At 40.0% G+C, this 23,275-nt stretch overlaps 3 protein-coding genes across 4 annotated transcripts in view; all 3 read left to right on the top strand.

Annotated features, from left to right (window-relative positions):
* LOC117382804 (myosin-9-like) overlaps positions 1-6,269 on the top strand; it is a 64,123-nt gene extending 57,854 nt beyond the window's left edge. Inside the window, exons 35-43 of the mRNA XM_033980071.2 lie at positions 552-764; positions 1,091-1,252; positions 1,324-1,452; positions 1,519-1,607; positions 2,613-2,736; positions 3,483-3,691; positions 3,954-4,062; positions 5,056-5,228; positions 5,905-6,269. Coding sequence (XP_033835962.1) covers positions 552-764; positions 1,091-1,252; positions 1,324-1,452; positions 1,519-1,607; positions 2,613-2,736; positions 3,483-3,691; positions 3,954-4,062; positions 5,056-5,228; positions 5,905-6,013 — 1,317 coding nt within the window. The 3' untranslated portion in view covers positions 6,014-6,269. The remainder of the gene's footprint in view (positions 1-551; positions 765-1,090; positions 1,253-1,323; positions 1,453-1,518; positions 1,608-2,612; positions 2,737-3,482; positions 3,692-3,953; positions 4,063-5,055; positions 5,229-5,904) is intronic.
* A 1,168-nt stretch (positions 6,270-7,437) lies between these two features.
* On the top strand, positions 7,438-14,034 carry LOC117391353 (mitochondrial glycine transporter B-like). 2 transcript variants are annotated; one of them, XM_033989176.2, is made up of 8 exons: positions 7,438-7,792; positions 8,087-8,201; positions 9,626-9,750; positions 10,645-10,729; positions 11,152-11,331; positions 12,166-12,334; positions 12,401-12,564; positions 12,643-14,034. In XM_033989176.2, exons 2-8 carry the CDS (start codon positions 8,187-8,189, stop codon positions 12,763-12,765), a joined length of 861 nt encoding a protein of 286 aa, XP_033845067.1. In that variant the 5' UTR covers positions 7,438-7,792; positions 8,087-8,186; the 3' UTR covers positions 12,766-14,034. The 2 variants fall into 2 exon arrangements, with proteins under 2 accessions (XP_033845067.1, XP_055080564.1); XM_055224589.1 differs by lacking the exons at positions 7,438-7,792; positions 8,087-8,201 and adding an exon at positions 8,766-9,093 and having other exon boundaries at positions 12,643-14,013.
* Positions 14,035-15,059: 1,025 nt separating this feature from the next.
* Positions 15,060-23,206, top strand: ift56 (intraflagellar transport 56). The gene is made up of 17 exons (XM_055224559.1): positions 15,060-15,071; positions 15,204-15,296; positions 15,396-15,510; positions 16,389-16,438; positions 17,490-17,635; positions 18,229-18,400; positions 18,473-18,547; positions 19,448-19,550; positions 20,153-20,208; positions 20,747-20,800; positions 20,878-20,941; positions 21,026-21,114; positions 21,324-21,407; positions 21,500-21,569; positions 22,525-22,631; positions 22,731-22,864; positions 22,967-23,206. Exons 2-17 carry the CDS (start codon positions 15,291-15,293, stop codon positions 23,079-23,081), a joined length of 1,440 nt encoding a protein of 479 aa, XP_055080534.1. The 5' UTR covers positions 15,060-15,071; positions 15,204-15,290; the 3' UTR covers positions 23,082-23,206.
* Positions 23,207-23,275: the final 69 nt, after the last annotated feature.

The following is a 23,275-nucleotide window of genomic DNA, read 5'->3' as shown; positions in this document are numbered from 1 at the left end:
CGTGGTTCTGGCTCCATAGGCTCCAATTCACTTCACCGTGGCTCCTCTCTCTGTAACTGCTGCTGTCAGACTCTTAAATGTTTGTATTAACCTGCTCTACATGATCCTGGGGTTTTCATTTCACTATTGTGTCTGTAAATCAAGATACGGACATTAATAACAGACAGATCAGGCGCCTTCTTTCCCCAAAGACGCTCCTGTTAGCGTTAGCAACAGGTTTGACTGATAGCGTTGTGAGCACCCGCTTCCTGCTAAACCAGCGGTGTGGAAAGGCATGTTACCTTCAACAGCCTCGCTCTGAATTGGCTCTTTGGTTGGTATGATACTCACGGGTGAAATTCCAAATATAGAACTGTGCTCCAGATTGGCTCCTATAACTGCTACCCTCGATGAGCTTCATTTGGAGCTCAATGCTGTGGGTGACGTCACACTCACTCAGTCACTTCTTTATACAGTCTATGATCCTGACACATTTAAAACTGCTCTCATATGTATTTGCATGGACATTTGAAATATCTGGCTGACATGAACACACGGCTTTGGTCCTGTAGGTGCATGAGCTGGAGCGCTCTAAACGGGCCATGGAGCAGCAGCTGGAGGAGATGAGGACTCAGCTGGAGGAGCTGGAGGACGAGCTGCAGGCCACAGAGGACGCCAAGCTGCGTCTGGAGGTGAACATGCAGGCCATGAAGGCCCAGTGCGACAGAGAGATACAGAACAAAGAGGAGCAGGGAGAGGAGAAGAGGAGGACACTGCTCAAACAGGTATGACTGAAGGCACAGGGGGAATGTCTTTACATTTAACCACTTTTAAAACTATATTTACTTAAATATATTTTTAAAAGTACTTACTTTTAAAGCAGTATTTAAGTACTTTTAAAACTACATTCAAGTACTTTTAAAACTATGTATTTACATAAATATAGTTTAAAAGGTTTTTCAGTACAGTTTTAAAAGTACTTAAATATAGTTTTTAAAGTACTTAAATATTGTTTTAAAAGTACTTACTTTTAAAACTATATTTAAGTACTTTTAAAACTACATTTAAGTACTTTTAAACTTATATTTAAATACTTTTCAAACCTGACAAGGTGCGTGAGATGGAGGTGGAGCTGGAGGAGGAGCGCCGCCAGCGCAGCCAAGCTCTTACGTCCAAAAAGAAACTCGAGTTGGATTTGGCAGATCTTGAAAACCAGATTGACGCTACTAATAAGGCCAGAGACGAGGCACTGAAACAACTGAAGAAGCTGCAGGTAGAGTAATCCAACACATGACTTGTTAACGTAAACCCATAAGATGTCCTCACAGTACAGTCTCTTTACAGGCACAAATGAAAGACCTCATGAGGGAAGTGGATGAGCTGCGTTTTGCCCGAGACGAAGCAGTCGCATCGGCCAAAGAGATCGAAAAGAAACTCAAGACTATGGAAGCAGACGCATTGCACTTCCAAGAGGTACGATACCACTAAAAGGATGTGTCTGCCGCTGTTCTTGGCGCTAATGTTACGCATTTACTCTAGGACCTGGCTACAGCAGAGAAACTGAAACGACAGGTCATGAGCGAAAGAGACGAGCTGCAAGAGGAGATCAACAGCACCAACGCAAAGAAGTACGAGCCAAAAGAGTCACTGTGTTTGCTTCTTTCTGTTTTCAGTCTTAAACTTTGAATGAGCGATTCTTTTATCAGACAGGAGAGTTTGTTTACCTGCTTCACATATTTCACTTCCTGTGGTGTAGTAGTGGTGTAGTGATGGTGTAGTGATGGTGTAGTAGTGGTGTAGTAGTGGTGTAGTAGTGGTGTAGTGGTGGTGTAGTGATGGTGTAGTAGTGGTGTAGTAGTGGTGTAGTGGTGGTGTTGTGGTGGTGTTGTGGTGGTGTTGTGGTGGTGTTGTGGCGGTGTTGTGATTGTGTAGTGGCAGTAGTTCAGTTGGTACAGTGCTTGTCCTCTGAGCCGAAGGTTGGCGGTTAGGGTAGAGTGGTGAGACCCACTGACCCACAAGTTTCAGCTCCCACAGATGAAAGCTGTTGTTGTGCTCTTGGGCAAGACACTTAACTCACCTTACCCCTGACCCCTCACAGTGTCTGTGTACACTGGTGTGTGAATGGGTGAGTGGTACCTTGATGTAAAGTTCTTTGAGTGACATGAAGGCGGAAACCTGCTATATAAATGTGACCATGTACGATTTTAGTGATGGCGTAGTGATGGTGCAGTGTAGTGGTGGTGCAGTAATGTAGTGTAGTGATGCTGTAGTGTAGTGACGGTGTAATGACGGTGTGGTAATGATGTAGTGATGATGTAATGAAGGTGTAGTGATGGTGTAGCGTAGTGACGGTGTTGTGACGGTGTAATGACATGTCTTGTACGCTTCTTTACTTGGTTTTGTCAGACAGTAGGGGACATAAGCTTCCACTTCCACACTTTCTCCAGAACTGCTGCATCCTATGTGTGTGATAAGGTGTACGTTCCCTCCTTGGACCTTGTTTGTGGACCTTGCTGGCCATCTGTTGGCCGTGTCTTTTTCACACTTTTTAGAATGAATGTACTTTGACGCATGAACATGAAAGCGATGGATTTTGCATTTTACCTTTTTCTTATTTTTGTGTATTTTTCTAGTTCCTCTTTGACGGATGAAAAGCGACGTCTGGAGGGTCGTATTGCTCAGCTGGAGGAGGAGCTGGAGGAGGAGCAGCTCAACACGGAGATGGTCAACGATCGTCTGAAGAGGACCACACTCCAGGTGCGTGTCAACGAGGGACGCAGGGACCCGATCCAGCTTTTTCAGCTTCAATACTGATTTTGATAGTACAGCTTAAGTAATCTGCCGATACTAGATATCAACCGGTACGAGGCAACTTTGGCTCATTTGGTAGAGCATTTATCCTCTGACCTGAAGGTTTGCCATTCGAATCCTAATCTCGACATGAAAAAACAAACATCCAGCTCCAAGAACTGTGTCCCCTCTCCCTGTAACTGCTGCTGTCAGACTCATCATTTTGGTCTTAAAATGTTCATATTAACCCGCTCTACATGATCCGGGGTTTTTAGTTCGCTATTTTGTCTATAAAACAAGATATGGACATTAATAACAGACAAGTCAGGCGCCTTCTTTCCCTGAGGTCACTCCTGCTAGCGTTAGCAACAGGTTTGATTGATGGCGTTGCTAAGCGCCCACTCCCTACTAAACCAGCAATGCGGGCAGGAAGATGCATTTACCTTCAACAACCTGGCTCTGGATTGGCTCTTCAGTTGCTGTGATACACGCAGTCAGTCCTATGCTCCAATTTGGCCTCTGCTAGCCTCGACAAGCTTCATTTGACTGGAGCCAAACGCTATAGTTAACATCACACTCACTTAACCCACTTCTTTACACAGTCGATGCCCTAATGTCAACCACTGAGCACTGCCAAAATATGATTGTTTATCTGCTTAGGCGAGAACGTAATGTTTTGTCCCATTACGTAATAGTAAAACCTCTTCTCTCAGACTGAACAGCTGACCACAGAGCTGTCGGCGGAGCGCAGTAACTCCCAGCGTATCGAGGGCGCTCGCTCTCAGCTCGATCGCCAAAACAAGGAGCTGAAGCTGAAATTGCAAGAGCTCGAGGGAACCATCAAGTCAAAGTACAAGTCAAGCATCGCAACCCTGGAGGCCAAGATCGCCCAACTGGAGGAGCAACTCGACATAGAGTCCAAGTACGTCCCTGTGTGCGTGGATATGATACACATGACCATCACAAACAGACCTGGAGTTGTGTTCTGTTTCATTCACACATGTTTAACACACAAACTCTGCATAAGTGTTACTCAAACATGTGTGAATGAAACAAAACACATCTCCCGGTCTGTTTTTGAGGAAGTAACAGCATTATAATATGTCTTAAACCTCACAAGAGCCAGTTTTGTGTAATATAGTACTGTGAAAAAACTTGTTTAAAGTGCTTGCTGTTTACTTCAGGGAACGTCAGCAGGCCTCAAGACTGGTGAGGCGTACTGAGAAGAAACTGAAAGAAACACTGGTGCAGATCGATGATGAACGACGCAATACCGAACAGTACAAAGACCAGGTTAAACCCAAACTCTCTTAGAGCGGTTAGCACGGTTACAGACTGAAGCAGAACTATGAACAGAACAACAGACTAAATGTGTTTCTCTGTGTTTTATTGTCTCAGTTTTGTCCATAAAGCTGTTTTTTTTAAATTAATTAATTATTTTTATAATTAATTATCTTATATGACAATCTCCTTTTAAAATCCACTGAAATGCAGAAAATTACACCTACTTTGTACACTATTTCTTGGGAGAGGGCACCCCCCCTTCAGCTTTTGATCTTACCTGCTTGGGTGGGACCTTGGTGTCACATAGAGGTACAACACTAGACTCACAAACACTATTCAGAATGAGTCATGAGCACTTGTTTATTCTAAGTCAGTATGTTCTCTTTATACGATGAGATGTAAACAATGTAGTTAATTGTTGCTGTGACTGTGGAGAGCTTTACTAGCAGAGCTTTAGTAGCATGTTGGCTAATGATAACAGGAGATAATGATAACAGGAGATAAAGGACACTTCACCTCACCCGCAGCAATGAATGAAAACACACAGATTCAGACTCATGTTCTGTCAGTGATCATGTGAGTGTGTCCGCAGCATCCCTGTGGTTTCACTCTTCGCTGGTTTTATACTTCTGTACTCTTGAATTTCTCATTTTAGAGTCAGGAACAAAGTAAATATTTCTCAGTTATGACTTTTATAATTGTTCTTAAACTGTAGCAGCTCTGTCTGTCTGACATTTTAGATGTAACATTTTGAGCTTTTACAGGAGAAAATTTCATTACTCACCATAAACGCTCGTATACCCTTGCTGCTCACTAATGACCACCATAGTTGTGATGTCACCTGTATAACCTTTATTACCATATTTTTGGAGTCAAGTCTTTTAAATGTAAACAGTAAAAGCATCTCATGTTCCCCCTCATCAGTCACATCAGATTACATGCCATCTACATGTGTCTTAAAGGTCTCCAAACTCTTTACTGAAGGTGTTTCTCTCTGTCCAGCTGGATAAGTCAAACGGCCGTATGCGGCAGCTCAAGCGGCAGCTGGAGGAGTCAGAGGAGGAGCTGACTCGAGCCAATGCTTATCGTCGGAAGCTGCAGAGGGAGCTGGACGATGCCTCTGAGTCGGCAGATGCCATGAACCGAGAAGTGAGCAGCCTCAAGAGCAAACTCAGGTAAATCATGGACTGTTAAAGTTCCCACGCATTCTGGAAAAACTGGAAACCTGTTTTCCAGACATGGAAAATGAGAAAAAAAAGGCCAAATGTCCTGTCAAATAAATATTATGTCCTTGAAAATTTCTTTACACTTTGCCATGCTGTTTATTGGATATGAAATAAATAGAGACTTTTACTGCCACCTGTTGGAGCAGTTGGGTTAAAAAAAAAACTTGTCTAAAATCCACAAAACTGCAGAAAATGACACCCAAACCCCCGGCATCTCTTATCTTACCTGATTGTGTGGGACCTTGGTGTCTCATATGGGCGTGCCTTATTTTCCTGTGTTTAAGTACAACACTAGACTCATGAATACCATTCAGATGTAGAGTCATGAACACTTTCTTGTTTATTCTAAGTCCACATGTTTGGGTTCATGCATGTTCTTCATCAGATTTTTTTGGTGATCTCCATAACAGCATGTAGCTTGCCTGTGTAGAATTAATTTGTAATAATTATGGACTTCAGGTACAGTTTTAGGCTTAGTTTAACTATTTCATTATAAAAAAAACTGTAACTAAAAATGTCCAGGAAAAGTCCTGGAAAATAAAAAACATGGGAACCCTGTGTTTGTTTGTCATATATTCTGTATTACTGTTTTCATTTACGATTTTAAAAATATTTTGTTTTAAAGGCGTGGAGACCTGCCTTTTACTGTGCGGCGTTCCACAAACCGCTTGGGAGTGGACAGTGATGAAGATCTGGACACATCTGGAGAGACGTCCGAGCCAGCGGCTGAGTGAACTCACCGGGGATCAGTTTTATTTGCCCAAGTAAAAAAAAAAAAAAGTGATGTAAACGCAGAGGAAAGTCTTGGATGTCACCTGCTGGTAGTTTAGTATTGAATCCCCTTTTAACTGGATTATAGAGTGTGGTTTCTACATCAAATTATCAAAAGTTCTTTTTCTATTTGATGCTTTTATCTGGTGTTTGTTCGGCTACATATATTTTTGTCATTATTGTCATTGCTATGAATTGCTAAGGAGTAAAACTTTTTTCTAATTGCACAAGTCAACTAGGTTTAATGCAGTACCTTTTATTTTTTTTATTTTTTGGTGTGAAACACATTCACAAGTTTTATTATTAAAAAAATATGCTGAGAAGTAACTGAACACATGCACCAAAAATACATATTCAGATTACTAATTTTGAGTAACTATATCCAGTACATTTCATTTGGTGGTATTCAGATTACAGTTGCATAAAATCACAATTTTGGGTTCAAACTGCATTGTTTTGGTAAAGAAATATAAAACATGGCTCTTATGAAAAGGCATGTGAGATTTTTCTGTCTCTAATCAGTGATAAATACTCTCTCTCTCTCTCTCTCTCTCTCTCTCTCTCTCTCTCTCTCTCTCTCTCTCTCTCTATATATATATATATATATATATATATATATATATATATATATATATAGAGCAAACAGTTAAACAAACAAAGTTGTTTTTTAAAATCATGTTTTTACACGTTTATCATTCAACTCTATGTAAAAGTATTCTAAGTATTCAGAATACAGTACTCTGATAAGACCACGTTTCAGAAAATGTTACAAAATACATTTACTGCAGTATTCATTATTCTGTAACTAAATACATTTTCCTGCAGTATTCAATATTCTGTAACTACATACATTTTACTGCAGTACTCTTCATCACTGGATATGGGTGTTGCCTGTGATGGGGCAGGCAGCCTGTAACTTCATCGAAAACACTTTGCCACCACAGCGGTGTATGGGAAGTTAATTTCAATATGACCTATGTGTTTTCTATATTACTGCTGGGGGTTGGGTTGTCTCTGCAAGTCTTAGTTTTACATGTAAATGTATTAAATGTATGCAAATTTGATTATCCTTTTATCTAAAGCCTTAAGTCAATAATAAAATATAAATGATGTGACCTATTGTGCGTGGGGGAATTCTTTAAGAGTTAAAGTGACATTTTCACTGTATGAGGCAGGGCACACAGAGAACCACCGCTTATACAAGAGTGCCCTCTAGTGGGGGTTGAGAGTATGCCTTTTCGTAATATAGGATAACTATATTAATAAATATTTGTGCCACTGAATTAAAAAGGTTAAACACACATGATTCCCCTTTACAGATGCGAATGTGTCGCTTCCACACGTGATCCTGATCTTGGTTGTTTTTTGTTGGCGTGGTGCCTGTTTTGTTGGCGTGGTATCTGTCTGCGGGGCGGACACACCGCTGCAGGAGATAAGGTCAACTTTACTCCGGATGCACCGGCGAGCATGTAGATGAGTGCACGCTGATACTTTGGTGTAGATATTTAGTCTATTTAGTTTGGTACTCTCACATTTGTTGGAGTGAATTGGCTTGTATTACTCTTGTTCACACTTGCTATTAGTAGAATCACTTTACAGGCTCGTGCAGCTTATGAAGCTAATGTGTCAGAGCTAACAGAAAATAACGTGTATTTCCGCGTGTGTATGACGTTTCTGATGAAAACAAACACTCAGAATGTGGCCGTGGAGCTGTTATGGGAGAGATTCTTCTCTGGAAGTGGGTAAGTGAAGCTAAATGTAGCATTAGCAGAGCTCGGCTAGTCGAAGCTAGCTTCAGAGTAATGTGTGATAAGAATGACGTAATGTCGCGTATCATACAAGGGAAAACTGTCAGTATTTATACAAACAAATACTGATATATGTAATGTGAATCTAGCAGATAATTCACCGCTTTCGTAACACTTTTATGAAATAATAAAGTAGAAGTGACGCGTGTTTTGTGGCGGTGATCTCTGCTGCCCCCTGCTGTTCACAACAACAACAACCAGACCATCACTGTTTTTCTGTGAGCTCAGAGTGAATTGAAGCACAGAGGCATCTGTGGAAGAGGAGGAGGAGACTGGGGGACCACGGGGGACCACGGGGGACCACGGGGGACCACGGGGGACCACGGGGATGGAGCTGGCAGCGGTGAGTGCCTCAGATTCATCACCTGTCCTTGTGTCCTCACACTGGCAGGTTATAACCATTCACTATGGTGTCTGTCTATCTATCTATCTATCTATCTATCTATCTATCTATCTATCTATCTATCTATCTATCTATCTATCTATCTATCTATCTATCTATCTATCTATCTATCTATCTATCTATCTATCTATCTATCTATCTATCTATCTATCTATCTATCTATCTATCTATCTATCTATCTATCTATCTATCTATCTATCTATCTATCTATCTATCTATCTATCTATCTATCTATCTATCTATCTATATACCTACATACCTACATACATACATACATACATACATACATACATACATACATACATACACACACACATACATACATACATCCTCTGATATGCATGTTTACTGTTCTGTGTAAGTGCAGAATTGTTCATGAACTGTTTAGATTTAAGTTTTATTTGATCATTTCTTTGTGTTCACCTCAGTGTGTGTTATGACACAGACTTTAATGATGTATTGTGATATTAAGAGGCAACTCTGCATAAAACTACATTTAAAGCATGACTCATGCCAGTGGCAAAGATGTGGGTCAAAAGGAACCTTTGTTCACCAACGCCTGGATACAAAGGCAAGAGCCTGTGTCTGAAAGATAAAGATAGAAGCATAGAAAAATGTAGCGTGGATTAAGCCTCTGCCTGTGGCTTCAAAATGGGGGAAGGAAGACGTAAGCAAGAGCATGTCACTGTGGGGAGGTAGAAGAAACCGAGGGGGAGCTGTAACAGAGGTTTATGCACTGAAATGTTGTATGTAACAGCTGTGTAAGGCTCAAGCAAAGTAAATAATGGTGGAAAAACAGGATTCCGAGAGGCAAGCGCCAGATCTAAGGAAGGTAGGACACATTCTTCGTGCATGACACATGTGAGGACTGTAGTGTTTAGTGGGTGACCCATGTGAGGACTGTAGTGTGTGGGGTTATTTGACTGAATCTCTTGCCTGTTGAACACTTATCTGTGGTCTTCTTTGACATTCAAAATACATTTCAAGGACACTTGTGTGTTTTGTGTCCCCTCTCTGCCTGTTTTCTACGAGGAGTAAGGCTGCAGACTGTATTCCCCCTCAGAGTGACATGTTCTTGCTGCCTGTGTGTGGGCAGCCTGTCTCTGCACATCTCCATCACTGCACTGCTGGATCAGACGTCTTGTGTTCTCATGTGTAACTGGTCCAACCCTTTTGATATAGCTGGTTAGCTTCGTGGTATTTGATGATATATAGTAATTGAAAAAGCATGAATTTCTATTAATTTGCATATTTTTCAGATGTATGTTTTGTAACATAGCCAGTTGTGTAAATATGTGATTCTTAACACTTAAAATAACAGTGCTGTATTAAATGTTTTTCTTTGGGCCCCTCGCTGCCCTCAGGCTCACCCAGCTCTCAAAGCCTTCATGTGTGGCTCTCTCAGTGGCACCTGCTCCACGCTGCTCTTCCAGCCTTTAGATTTGGTCAAAACACGGCTGCAGACTTTGCAGAAAAATGCTAAACCAGGGTGAGTATACTAGTGAATTGAAGAACACCTATTGTGCTTGTGTCTCTGTAGGTCTCATCTTTAACCCCTGTGGATTATTGTTATAATTGACATATTTTAAATCACAGTATTTATCTAAAACGATCTAATAAAAGAAACAAGTCCGCTGACTTCCATGTTAGAAAACTGTAGTGAGAGCTGACGTCTAAACGTCATCACTGCAAATCGCCGCATGCTGTTGGCGCCCCCTATGTGTTGCTCTAGTATGATGTGCAGCTATCCATTTTTTTTTTCCATTTGTACCAAAATTAATACACAATGCTACCAAATCCTACGAGTATCACAGATTAAGAAAATTAAACTGGAGAAGGAAGTGTGTACGTCACAGTGACAGTGGGAGCGTAGGTTACAGGCGTGTACGTCAGACTGGGTGTGGACCTTACAGTGGTGGAGGTTAAGCAGGGGTAGATCGACAAAATGGCATCTTGAAAATAGTTGATTAAAGATTACTCAAACATGAAATACAACTTCAGAGGCTCAATGAAAAGAAACAACTAGAACATGGATAAAGATCTGAACAGAACAGTTTCCAGAACAGGTCTGATCTATTATGTAGAATCATGTCCTCTTAAGAATTACTCATCACAAACAAAACTCAAGGCCTGAAAAAATGAGGCGACTTCACCAAAGAGCTGCGTTATAAACACAACAGTGCTCCATCCATGAACAAGGCTGTGTCGGTCTGTCCAGTTTAATGAGACACTGCTGGGACATGAGGACAAGGACATAACTGGCATACAGCTCATATCTATATGTAAACATGGAACATAACATCATATAATAATACTAATGATTGTGAGAAAAAGTGCATTACATGGTTTTGTTTTGTTTGGTTTTTTTTCTTTTTTTTTTTAGAGCGCCTAAAGTTGGAATGTTTTCGGTTTTTGTACAAGTCATTAGAACAGAGAAATTCTTCAGTCTTTGGAAAGGAGTTTCACCAGTAAGTCACTTTAGTATTACTCCATTATATATACATGACCAGGAAAAAGTACATGTCTTATACACACATAAGACATCAAATATATGAAGTAAGATATATGGAATTATGTAGTTATGGAAAAAATATTATGTATATATTTTATAATCAAATCCTCAAAGTATGCTTCCTTTGTTTTGTTGAATAATATTTTATAGAATTATTACAATTTTTCTTTGCTACATAATTCTATATATTACTATATCTTACTTTATATATTTGATGTCTCTGTTTGTACATAAAATGCAGAAAGTAGTAAAAATATAGATAAACTTTGAATGAGAGGGTGTGTCCAAACCTTTGCCTGGTTGTGAACATGTGTTAGTTTCTGTTTGTTAAATGTTAATTGTTTTAACTTGTTGTTTTGACCAGTTTTTCTTCCTTAGTCGTTCGTGCGCTGCATTCCTGGTGTGGGCATCTACTTCAGCACTTTCTATTCACTGAAGCAACACTTCTTCCAGGACCGAGCGCCTAATGCTGGAGAGGCCGTGCTCCTGGGAGCAGGGGCCCGATCTGTGGCTGGGGTCTCCATGCTCCCGTTCACGGTCATCAAGACGCGCTTTGAGGTCAGTTACATGCCATTTTCTCAATATCAACATGTGAAGTGTGTCAAAGTGCAAAAGGAGCTTTGAACCATGTGAATAACAAGAAACAAACCCGGAGTTGAGTTTTGCCTCATTCACAGTTTCAGTATCATCTTGTGCATTTTGTCCTTTTGGCATTTATGAAACAGACCTTAAACCCAGAAGGTTCCTGCACAGTTTTTAAGTCTACAAAACATCACTTGTTTTAGCGTTTCTGCTCTCAGATTCACTACACCTGTAGGCGTACATGAGTGTGCTGGTCACTTTGTGTAATGGATTTTTTTGGTTCATTCTCACTGATACCATTACATGACGATCTTCCACCTAACAGCTAAAAACATTTACTCCTCATGCAAATAAGTGTTGGGTAAGTTACGTGATGGGTGCTGCAGATTGGCATCTTCATCAATCTGTGCCAGGGCAGCTATGGCACATCCATGTATCTAGTGAATGAATAATGCAGGGATTTGTAAAGTCGCTATGCTAACAGCTTACAGTGTCATGTAAACAATGGTAATTTCTTTGTTTATCATGTGCTGTTTCTGTTTCTGGAAAAAAGTTCAAAATGATTGACACCAGTTCAGATGATTTCACTTGTGGATCTTGTTAAACAATTTTTTATTGATCAGTACTCGCTCTGTGCTCATACTCGCAGGGGTCCTGGGTTCTGAATCCTGGATCCTGGGTTACTCCTTACTTACATTTGCTTAGGTGTCTTTTGAAAGTTGGGTCAAATGTAGAAGACAAAGCCATACTGGCTGTGATTGAATGAATTTCTGAAGTACAAATTCTGACAAATTCTTATGTTTCTTTCAGAGTGGCTGCTATAACTATGGGAGTGTAGTGGGGGCACTAAAGAGCATGTATCAGACAGAGGGAGTCAGAGCTCTGTTTTCTGGACTAACTGCGACACTGCTCAGAGACGCTCCATTCTCCGGCATCTACGTCATGTTCTACAGTCAAACCAAGAGGTCCCTGCCACAGGGTACGGGGAGTTCTGAGTTCTATTCTCCGTAGAGCTTTTATTTGACTGGTCCTGTTTTTGTTATAGAGGTGGCCTCCTCCCCTTACGCTCCCCTGGTGAATTTCAGCTGTGGGGTCGTTGCTGGAGTCATGGCGTCGCTAGCGACACAACCTGCTGACGTCGTCAAGACACATATTCAAGTGAGCCCGTCTCACTGGCGCACGGCAGATGCCATCCACTACATCTACTCTGTGAGGGGCCTTTAACGCTCTGTTTGTGATGTATTTTGAAACATTTGTTCAAACTTTCTTGTCTGTGCTTGCTTTTAGGAAAATGGAGTGCGGGGCTTTTTCCGTGGAGCTGTCCCCAGGTCCCTCAGACGCACGCTAATGGCTGCTATGGCGTGGACTGTTTATGAACAGCTCATGGCCAAAATGGGTCTCAAATCCTGAGGCGTCTCAAATCTTGAGGTGTCTCAAATCTTGAGGCGTCTCAAATCTTGAGGCGTCTCAAATCTTGAGGCGTCTCAAATCTTGAGGCGTCTCTAATCTTGAGGCATCTCTAATCCTGAGGCGTCTCAAATACTGAGGCGTCCCCAAAAGCCCCTAGAGTCTTAATCTGAGGGAATATATATCTATGTTCTCAAAGGCCTTGACTAGAGGAAGGGATTTACGCTCCAAGTGAGGTCTCACACCCAAGACACAACTGCACAACAAAAGATAAGGTGTTAAAATGTCTGAGAAGAACAGGTGATCTATGTGTGTGTACATGTGTGTTTTTATTGTTTTAATATGTGAAATGAATGTTGTCTGTTAAACCTTACTGTTGTGTTAGTCTGGGATCAAAGTGACGTTCTCCACTCCTTCAAATCTCATGTTATTGTTATTACTCATAGCCATTTTGTCGGTGTATACAGTGTACCAACTTGACTGGGGATTCCCAAATGGATGCATCTGGGAATACAGTTGAGATCCTGCAGTGGCATTTTTAGAAAAAGATCTGCACAGACAATCATGCTTCTGCGTAAAGGAAACACAGAAAAACTGATCACAACAAGGCCTTTTGTTTGATATTCTGAAAACTGCTTAACTCAGTACACACACACTCACACATGCACACAAACACATATCCACACACATACACCCACATATGCACATACACATACACACACCTGCCTGTTTGGTTTTTGACTTGACATTGCTTCAAACAGAATTTTAAAGTTGTGACAGTAGTGCCAGTTTATTGAGTTTGATTTACACTGGTTGGTTGCTCTTCGGTTAAATCTGTAGCATGTGTGAGTGGTACTCATCAGCACTGGTCATGGACTGTATACAGTCTATGCTAATGAGTCAAACTGTTTATTAAATGTAACTTTGTAAATATTTGCCAGAAATAGTGATCATATTTTTGTGCAATGTACCGTTTATTGTAGACAAAAGACTACAGTCTGTGTACTTTAACATCACCCGAAACTAGTCGTGTGTGTCTGTGTAGGCCTGTGTGTGTATGAATGACCTTTTTTAAACCTGTGAATTTAAATTGACTATTTTTGTATGTTTTCTGTTCTGAAGATGTCTGTGATGAAGCACACCTGCTGTTTGTTATGGCTATATATGGTCATATAATGTATTGAAGACAGATCTGTGCATTTGTCAAAGTGATGTGAAACTGTTGTAATTAATTAAAATAAAAGTATTTTGAATAAAACATTTATTTCACTAAAGTGTCAGTGATGGTTCAGCGCCTGCAGCTCTTTAAAGGTCATATATGTTACAGGGGTCACACATGTTATAAGGGACCCACAGACCGTATAAGTCAGGAGCCAACATGCGCTGCTATTGGCTTGGTACCATTCCCCAGACAGGTTTTACTCATAGACTACATATAAACTTATTTATATATCTTTAAAAAGTCTATAGTCTCACTCGAACCCACAATCCCTGAAGTTACAAATAAGTATTGAAGACATTTTTAAAAACTCTTGTATTTCTGTACATAAGTGTATGGGAAGATGTTGCTAGGCAACAAAGAACAAACCGATGAGTAAAGCCAACTGAATGTAGAGAAAGCAATTTCCGTTCCTAGCACAAAACTTTGTTTGCTTTCAAAATAAAAGTCAGCGGTAACTTCAGGCTTTATTGGCTTGCGTCTTAGTGAGTTTTATTTTGAAAATAACATAACAGAAGTGATGGTAAGGCTTCATTTTTTCTGGAGCGGTTTCCATGGGTATGTTGCAGACGTCTCATCCATGGGAACAAATCTGCTCAACCTGTGCACTTCACCGCCATATAAAAGTAAATGAATAGAATCTACGGCTGCAAATGCTTTAATCTGTCCCAGTAAATCTCGAGAAGGAGTTAAACAGTCACGTTTAAACCGTAAGCTGACTAGTCCAGAGCTAGCTAACGCTGAAGTGAGTCCGGGCTGTTCACACCAGAACCACTCCATCTGTTATTGTTGGTTTACTGAACGTCTTCAAACGCTAACGTCTTCAAATGGTAAGATCGTTTGTCATTTAAGTGTTTTTGTGTCCCTAAAATGTGCTTTTGAAAATACCGGTGTTATTATTGTTGATAGATTCTGTCCCGTGTAAAGCCCGCTGTGGGTGGAGAGGCTCCTGAGAGCATCAGGGACAAGAGGAAGAGGAACAAGGTGCCCGCCCTGGAGGACTATCTGCAGCAAAGAGACTATCTGGGAGCTCTGACCCTGCTAGAGGTAAAATAACAGAGACTATCTGGAAGCTCTGACCCTGCTAGAGGTAAAACATCTGACCCAATGTAGAGTGTAATACACGGTCTATACAATTATTATTGCCATTATTTTGATGGTAATTTACGGGTTAAACCACAACTTCCTGTAGTAATGTTGTATTGTCCTTCTTGTTTTCCAGTTCCAAAGAAGCATTGGTGAGAAAGGAGAGAATGCAGACCTATGGATTGGATATTGTGCCTTCCATTTGGGAGATTATAAGAGAGCCATGGAGGTAAACTGTTTTCACTGAAGACCCACAGCCTTATCTGACAGCTGTGCGTTATTTAAAGTTGATTTTTTATTTTATTTGTGTTTTATTTCATTCTTACAGGAATACAAGGCCTTAACAGTGCAGCCTGATTGTCCGCTCGATGTATGGGTGTACCTGGCCTGTGCTATGTTTTTTCTGGGGCTTTATAAAGAAGCTGAAGAGGCTGCTTCCAAGGGTAGGCTTAAAAAAAAAGAGAAATACACATATTGACTCATTTGAATTAGTGTGTTTTCCGGACTCCGGAGTATAAGTTGCACCGGTGAAAAAATGTGTAATAATGAAAAAAAAACATATATCACTGGACTGTAAGTCACATTTTTGAGGAAATTTATTTTACAAAATCAGTAATATTTTACAAACATTAAAGTGGAGAATAACAGATTGAATAGCAGTACAGCACACTAACGTAATGCACAATGAACTGAATACGTGTCTGGTACGTGTGCGTGAGATATTGGGGCGACAGTGACTCAGTGGTTAGAGTGTTGGCCCCCAACCGGAAGGTCGGAGGATAGAGTCCCGCTCGGACCAAGTACTGGTGGGGGTCTGAGGGGCCGATTGGCAGCCTTGCTTCCGTCAGTCTGCCCCAGGGCAGCTGTGGCTACAATAGTAGCTTACCATCACAAGTGTAGAAATGAATGAATAATGACTATAGTGTAGGGCTTTGAGAGGCTTTGACAAGCCTGTAAAGCTCATTACAAGTGTAAGCCATTATTATATACTAAATCCATTGAATTCTTCATCCTCGGTGTTGCTTCTGAACAACTCTGCCTGCTCCAGAAGTAGATGAAGCACCACTTCCGCGTGGCTGTGTTACTGGTAAACAAGCCTAGAGTTCCCTCGTGCAGTTGTCAGTATGACAATAACGAAGACGTGAAATTATATATTATTATAAATTTTAATAATTTTACATATAAGTTACATTTGAGTATAAGTCCCACCCCTGGCAAATGAAAAAAAGTGCGACTTATAGTCTGGAAAAATACAGTATGTCTATTATTGTATAAGCTCATCTGACTTATTTTGTCCTATGAACAATCATGTTTTTTTCAGCACCTGTGTCTCCTCTCCAAAACCGACTTCTTTTCCACTTGGCTCACAAGGTTAGCAGAGAATTTTTCAAAAGCATGTTATAGTTAGATGTACATGCCAATGCCAAAAAAATAGAATTGATCAACTTAAAGGGCCCATATTACACTGTTTTCTCTGTTCTATTGTTGTTTCCTCATCACAAACAGGCCTAGAGTTGTGTTTTGTTTCATTCACCCATGTTTAACACACAAACCCTGCATATTTAGGCTGAGTTCTTCTCTCAAACTGTCAATGACGTCACAAGGTGGAACAGAGTGTTTTCTATTCCACCTTGTGACGTCATTGAGTGGTGATACAGTAAGCGCTACACTGTGATACAGGAAGTGCTCTACTCTGTTTTAAAACTTTATACACCTTTATTTGGATGATGTCAGCCCCAGAATTGCCAATCTCTACTGAGCTAAAAGTAAAAGGAGCTGTTAACTTGGAAACTACCACTTCATGACATCACAAGGTGGAACAGAGCCTTTTGAGGTTTGGAGATGTAGACAGAGTAATAATAAAGTGTTACTCAAACATGTGTGAATGAAACAAAACACAACTCCAGGTCTGTTTTTGAGGAGGTAATAACATTAGAACATGAGTCACAAGAATCAATTTTGCGTAATTTAGGACCTTTAATGGTCAAACATCAACATACTCTGCCCTGCAGAGGCTGAAAACAGTATTTATTTACTACAAAAATAAAATAAGAAAAAACTAATACAAATGTGTTATGTAACTGTTGTTTCTATCAAATAGTGACAGAAAAGTGACAGAAAAGTTCAAACATTGTGAGACTTTCTGGGCTAAATAATAATTCTAAATAGTCTTATTTCAACAGTTTGTCCAACCAGGATATCAACTGAAAAATTTTTTTGAAGCTGATATCTGATCCAGCAAATTTTTCAGTATCGATGCTGATATCAGTACCAGTATCATATCAGCGTGTCCCTAGTTATAACACAAACATAGAAGTGATCTACTCTTAGCTCAGCTAGTTTTAAAAACAGTGTGCATTGATCATGGATTTCTATATTATAATAACCCCATATATGTTGTCTTTGCCTCTTTCCGTGGTAGTTCAATGATGAAAAAAGGCTTATGGGTTTCCACCAGAACCTCGAAGACGTCACTGAGGACCAGTTAAGTCTGGCTTCTATTCACTACATGCGCTCTCACTACCAGGAGGCGATAGACATCTACAAACGTCTTCTTCTGCAGAACAGGTCTGTGCAAAATGTGGAGCCATAGACTGTAAAGAAGTGGACTAAGTGAGTGTGACGTCACCCACAGCATTTGGCTCCAGTCAAATGAAGCTCATCGAGGCTAGCAGTTATATGGCCCAACTTGGAGCCAAGTTTATTATTATTTGGAATTTTGGTCGCGAGTATCATAGCAACCAAAGAGCCAATCTGGAGCAAGGCTGTTGAAGGTAACGCCCCTTCCTTCACAGCTGGGAGCGGGGCTTAGCAACATCTCAGTCAAACCTATTTTGTTTGTTATTAATGCTCATATGTAGAGTTACAGACACAACAGTGAAATAAAAAAAAACAGGATCATGTAGAGCGGATCATGTTAATACGAACATTTTAAGAACAGCTGCAGTTACAGAGGGAGGACCGACAATGTAAAGCGAATTGGAGCCAGAGTGAATGGAGCCGGAGGAGTGTCCATGATCACTCCCCATTTTGAAATGCAGTGGCTGGCATGTTAGCTATGTCCATTTTTATATAGAGAGTCTATGAGTGGAACTCAAAAGTCACCTCAAACTCATGAAAATCACGATTTTATCTCAACAGTTCTGATATTCTTCTTTCAGAGATTTCTTGGCCCTCAAAGTCTACGTGGCTCTGTGTTACTACAAGCTCGACTACTACGACGTCTCTCAGGAAGTGCTGGCTGTTTACTTACAGAGCATCCCAGACTCTACCATCGCCCTCAACCTCAAAGCGTGTAACCATTTTAGGCTCTATAATGGAAAAGCCGCAGAAGTAAGTTTCTCAAACGGCACTAAAGCAAACACTGTCACCTTTATTTAACCACTTCTTCTCTGGTTTTGACAGGCCGAGTTAAAAAATCTCATCGACATCTCCTCCAGTTCGTTTGAGTTTGCTAAGGAGCTTATTCGGCACAACCTGGTAAGCTCCCTAAGAGCTCTGGTATAGACCCTTTAAAATCCCATCATCAGAATAACAGAATTTTAGAATGGAGGCAACAGGAATCCAAATTCATTAGACCAAAACACATTTTCAGTTCTGAGAGATCTGAACTCTAATGGTTTTAAGACTTTCTACCAAAATAAGCAACAGTTTTGAATTTCCTGGGTAGAAATGTGAGTTAGTGTGCTTTAGTTTTAAGAATGGGTAGCTTAAACTAGGCTCTGAGGTTCTCGTTTGTGAAACTCATCTTGATTTTTCATATTTTGTGATATTCTTTGCGTAATCCCATTTTCTCCTGTGAAATCACTTCATGTTTCATTTCACTTTTGCCTCCACTTGTCGCATTACAGAATTTAGAACGTTTCTGTAGGCCTGTCCCTATAATCACTGTATCGACTTATCATTCTATATATCAAAGATCAAACAATATATTTTTGGGGTCAATATTTCTCGGGTGGACTTTGTCTTTGCTCTACTGGGACATTTTAAGTTATTTTTTGTCTATATGATCAGATTTAATCTGTAGAAATTTGAAATAATAACTTGTCTGACTCATTACAGATGCAAACTAACAACTAAAGTGTTTCATTCTGCTGTTTATTTATTGCAGCTCATTATTTTTTAACAATATTTTAGATTTAGATTTATAATAGCTTTGTGGTTTAAATATTCTCCTGGGTCTTTGCATCAGTGGCATAAATGAGTTTCCATATCATCGTTTATCATCTATATTTGCTTCAGCGATATATCGACCTTCAGAATGTGTTATCGTGACAGGCCTATGTTTGTGTTTACAGACTCTTAAAGTGTCTATAGGGCATGGAGCTTGTGTACATGGGCCCAGTGACAGACTCCTGTTCTTCCTGTTTCTTTCTCCAGGTGGTGTTTCGTGGGGGGGAGGGGGCGCTACAGGTGCTGCCTCCTCTGATAGACGTGATCCCTGAGGCTAGACTCAACTTGGTCATTTACTACCTCCGGCAAGGTTTTTAGTGTTTCCAAATTACTAGACTATTTCTATACTGCCCGACCAAAAAAAAAAAGTCAGCACCTGGATTTAATTAAGCAAATAGGTACGAGCCTCCTGCAGTTGGTCAGGTCTAGGTTCAGCAACAGTCTGTGCTCAAAGAATGAGGTCTGCTGACACCTGAATATACTGAATGACCAGGTTATCACATCAATGGATTTTTTCTTCCCTGATGAAATGGGCATAATCCAAGATGACAATGCCAAGATTCATCATAATTTTCACACATGGATTGGCCAGAGTCCAGACCTTAACCCCATTGAGAATCTTTGGGATGTGCAGGAGAAGTCTTTGCGCAGCGGTCAGACTCTACCATCATCAATGGAAAAATCATCTTGCTGAAAAATTAATGCAACATTGGATGGAAATAAATAATGTGGCATTGCAGAAGCTTATCAAACAATGACAAAGCGAATGCTTGCCATAATCAAAGCTAAAGGCGGTCTAACCAAATATTAGAGTGTGTGACCTTTTTTTTTGGTGCTGACTTTTTTTTTTGGCCAGGCAGTCTATTACTGCTGTATTACTGCTGTGTCTAGTTCTAAATTGTTTTGTTTCAGATGATGTCCAGGAAGCCTATAATCTCATTCAGGACCTAGTGCCAACCACGCCTCAGGTAACGCTCTGTTTGTTTGGCCAACAGAAATACAGGTTTGTAATTATATTTTTCATATCATCGATCAAAGGTGGAAGAAGTATTCAATTTTGTTACATGAGTAAAAATACAGATATTGGAGCAAAGAAAATACTCAAGTAAAAGTATCAAATGAAAAAAATAACCTGTAACCTGTAACTGTTTAAAAATGTACTTACAGAGTAAAAAGTAAAAGTATTTTGTGCAGATTTTTCTCTTTGTTTTTATTTGTATATTTTTGTTTTGCTCAAATTATGAATTATGTTAAAAAAAAAATCCTCAGCCTTTTCAGCAGGTCTCACACAATCATACAAAATACTTTTACTTCAGTACATTTGAGAGCAGTATCTGTACTTTCTACTCCACAAAATTTTTGAACTGGACTGAAAAGTAAAAGTAAATATACACTGGAAAATATACAGAGTAAAGTACAGAAACTGGATAATTTATACTTAAGTACTTTACTACTTGTGTTTGGTTATGTTTGTTATATATTTATACTGTTCTTTCTTAATGGCAGGAGTACATTTTGAAAGGTGTTGTAAACGCAGCTCTTGGTCAAGAAATTGGATCAGTAAGTTTTTTTTTTTTTTTTTCTTTATAGAAATAATATTTTGAAATAAGTTTATTTATATATTTGTGATGTTTCAGAGGGAAAACCTTAAAATTGCTCAACAGTTTTTTCAGTTGGTCGGAGGATCGGCGAGTGAATGTGGTACGCCGAATGCAGAATTAAACCATATCAAACAAATGCTGTAGTCATTAAAACACAGAGTGAAGTTAATGTTTGCGTTCGTAGACACCATCCCCGGGAGGCAGTGCATGGCATCGTGTTTTTTCCTCCTGAGGCAGTTTGAAGATGTACTGGTCTATCTAAACTCAGTCAAGGTGAGCGTCTCTGTCTGTTTATATATAGAAAAGTGAAGTGATTTCATCCCACGGTGGTCCCGGCGTATGTGAGATGGAGCTGAACAAGACGCCCACAACAGGGTAAAAGTGTGACTGTTAAACAAAGGGATCTTTTCAAGAACACATTTAGCAGGGTTTATTTTGAAACACTGGAGCATATTGTGATCGTGTGGTTTTCTGCTTTTCAGAACTACTTCTTTAATGATGATACATTCAATTTCAACTATGCACAAGCTAAAGCTGCTCTTGGTAATTACAAGGAGGCAGAGGAGGTATTGTTTACACAGCACAAATGGACAAAACTAGAATAATGTTATATTTGGATCTTTATGAATAGTACCTCACATATATGTAATGTTCCCAGGTTTTTCTGCTGATTCAGAGTGAGAAGATCAAAAGTGATTATGTGTACCTGAGCTGGCTGGCACGCTGCTGTATGTATTAAAACCTGATTTTTTGTTTTAACAGACAGACAAAGTATTAATTATGCTGTTTTCATACCTGCATGGGGCCGCGTAACTAGCATGCCAGAGTTAACCAGAGAAATCACTCCACAGGTGTGAAAGCAAACAAATCTGAAAAAAGATTCTATTAAATAAAATGCACTGGAGTGTTAAAACCTTGTCACGTTTTGTAGGAAAAGTAAAATGCAAATAAAAAACTGAATATGTTTAGTTTGAAGAGTCACTCACACCTCAAGGTTCTGGCTATTCAAGTTTATTTCTATAGCACATTTAAAACAACTTGAGCTGACCAAAGCACTTCATATAAAAGTCAACACAAAACAAATATACAGATACACGACATAGGAACAGAACGATAAAATACCCAGGTGTCCTGTCTAGTGTTAAATGCCAGTGAAAAGAGGCGGGTCAAGTGTTAAATGCCAGGGAAAAGAGTGTTAAATGCCTAGTGTCTAGTGTTTAATGTCAGTGAGAAGAGGTGGATCTAGTGTTAAATGCCAGGAAGAAAAGGCGGGTCTAGTATTAAATACCAGGGAGAAGAGGCGGGTCTAGTGTTAAATGGCAGGGAGAAGAGGCAGGTCTAGTGCTAAATGCCAGGGAGAAGAGGTGGGTCTAGTGTTAAATACCAGGAAGAAGAGGTGGGTATAGTGTTAAATACCAGGAAGAAGAGGTGGGTCTAGTGTTAAATGCCAGGCAGAAGAGCGGGGTTTTCAGCCTAGTCTTAAACTGCGTTAAAGACTGAGAGGATAGGCTCTGGGTGGAGTATAGGGCTAACTCCCTCAGATAAAGAGGACCCATAGAGTGCAGACTGGACCCATAGAGTGCACACATTTAAAATTGTGTTTACTCAGACTGCTTTCTCTTTCTGAATGCATACTGAATTATGAAAGTAAATTATTAATGCCAAAACACTGTTTCTTTTCAGATATAATGAACCAGAGAGGCCGACATGCATGGGAACTCTATCTGAAGATGGGAACTTCCTCTGACTCCTTCAGTCTCCTGCAGCTCATCGCCAATGACTGCTACAAGGTGAGGGCCGTCTCTTGTCTGGCTGTCTGGTCACTGCTGTATATAGACAGTTATAATGCATAAGACTGATGTTATACACACTGTAACATCTTGTTTCAGATGGGACAGTTTTACTATGCAGCCAAAGCATTTGATGCCCTGGAAAAACTGGACCCAGGATCAAACTATTGGGAGGGAAAAAGAGGAGCATGTGTAGGTGTATTTCAGTTGATACTGGCCAACAAAGAGTCCAAGTATGTTATTATTATTATTATTGTCATTATTATTATTGTTAAACGAAATGCATGCTGGAACATTAGTCAATTAATATTGTTTCTGCCCCGTTTCTTCATTAGGGACACACTGAAAGAGATTGTACCTCTGCTGCGTAATTCAGGAAACCCTCAGGTTGAATACATCATCCGAGCTCTGAGGAAATGGGCGAAAGAAAACAGAGTGCACCTTGCATGACGCTAACAGCTTTGTATACTTGTTTTTGAACACTTACATGTGGAACAAAGACATTATGCATTTCAGTTTAATGTCATCAAAAGACGTTTTATGTGTTCTAGGTTACTAAGCTGTGCTCGTTTTACAACTTTGACTACATTTTGAATTATGAGGTTTTTGTACATATTGTGTGTATTAAAATATATTTTCAGATT

The sequence above is a fragment of the Periophthalmus magnuspinnatus genome, chromosome 1, assembly GCF_009829125.3.
Source record: "Periophthalmus magnuspinnatus isolate fPerMag1 chromosome 1, fPerMag1.2.pri, whole genome shotgun sequence".
Taxonomy (NCBI): domain Eukaryota; kingdom Metazoa; phylum Chordata; class Actinopteri; order Gobiiformes; family Gobiidae; genus Periophthalmus; species Periophthalmus magnuspinnatus.
Note: the sequence above shows the minus strand (reverse complement) of the source record. Positions and strands in the feature narration are given on the sequence as shown.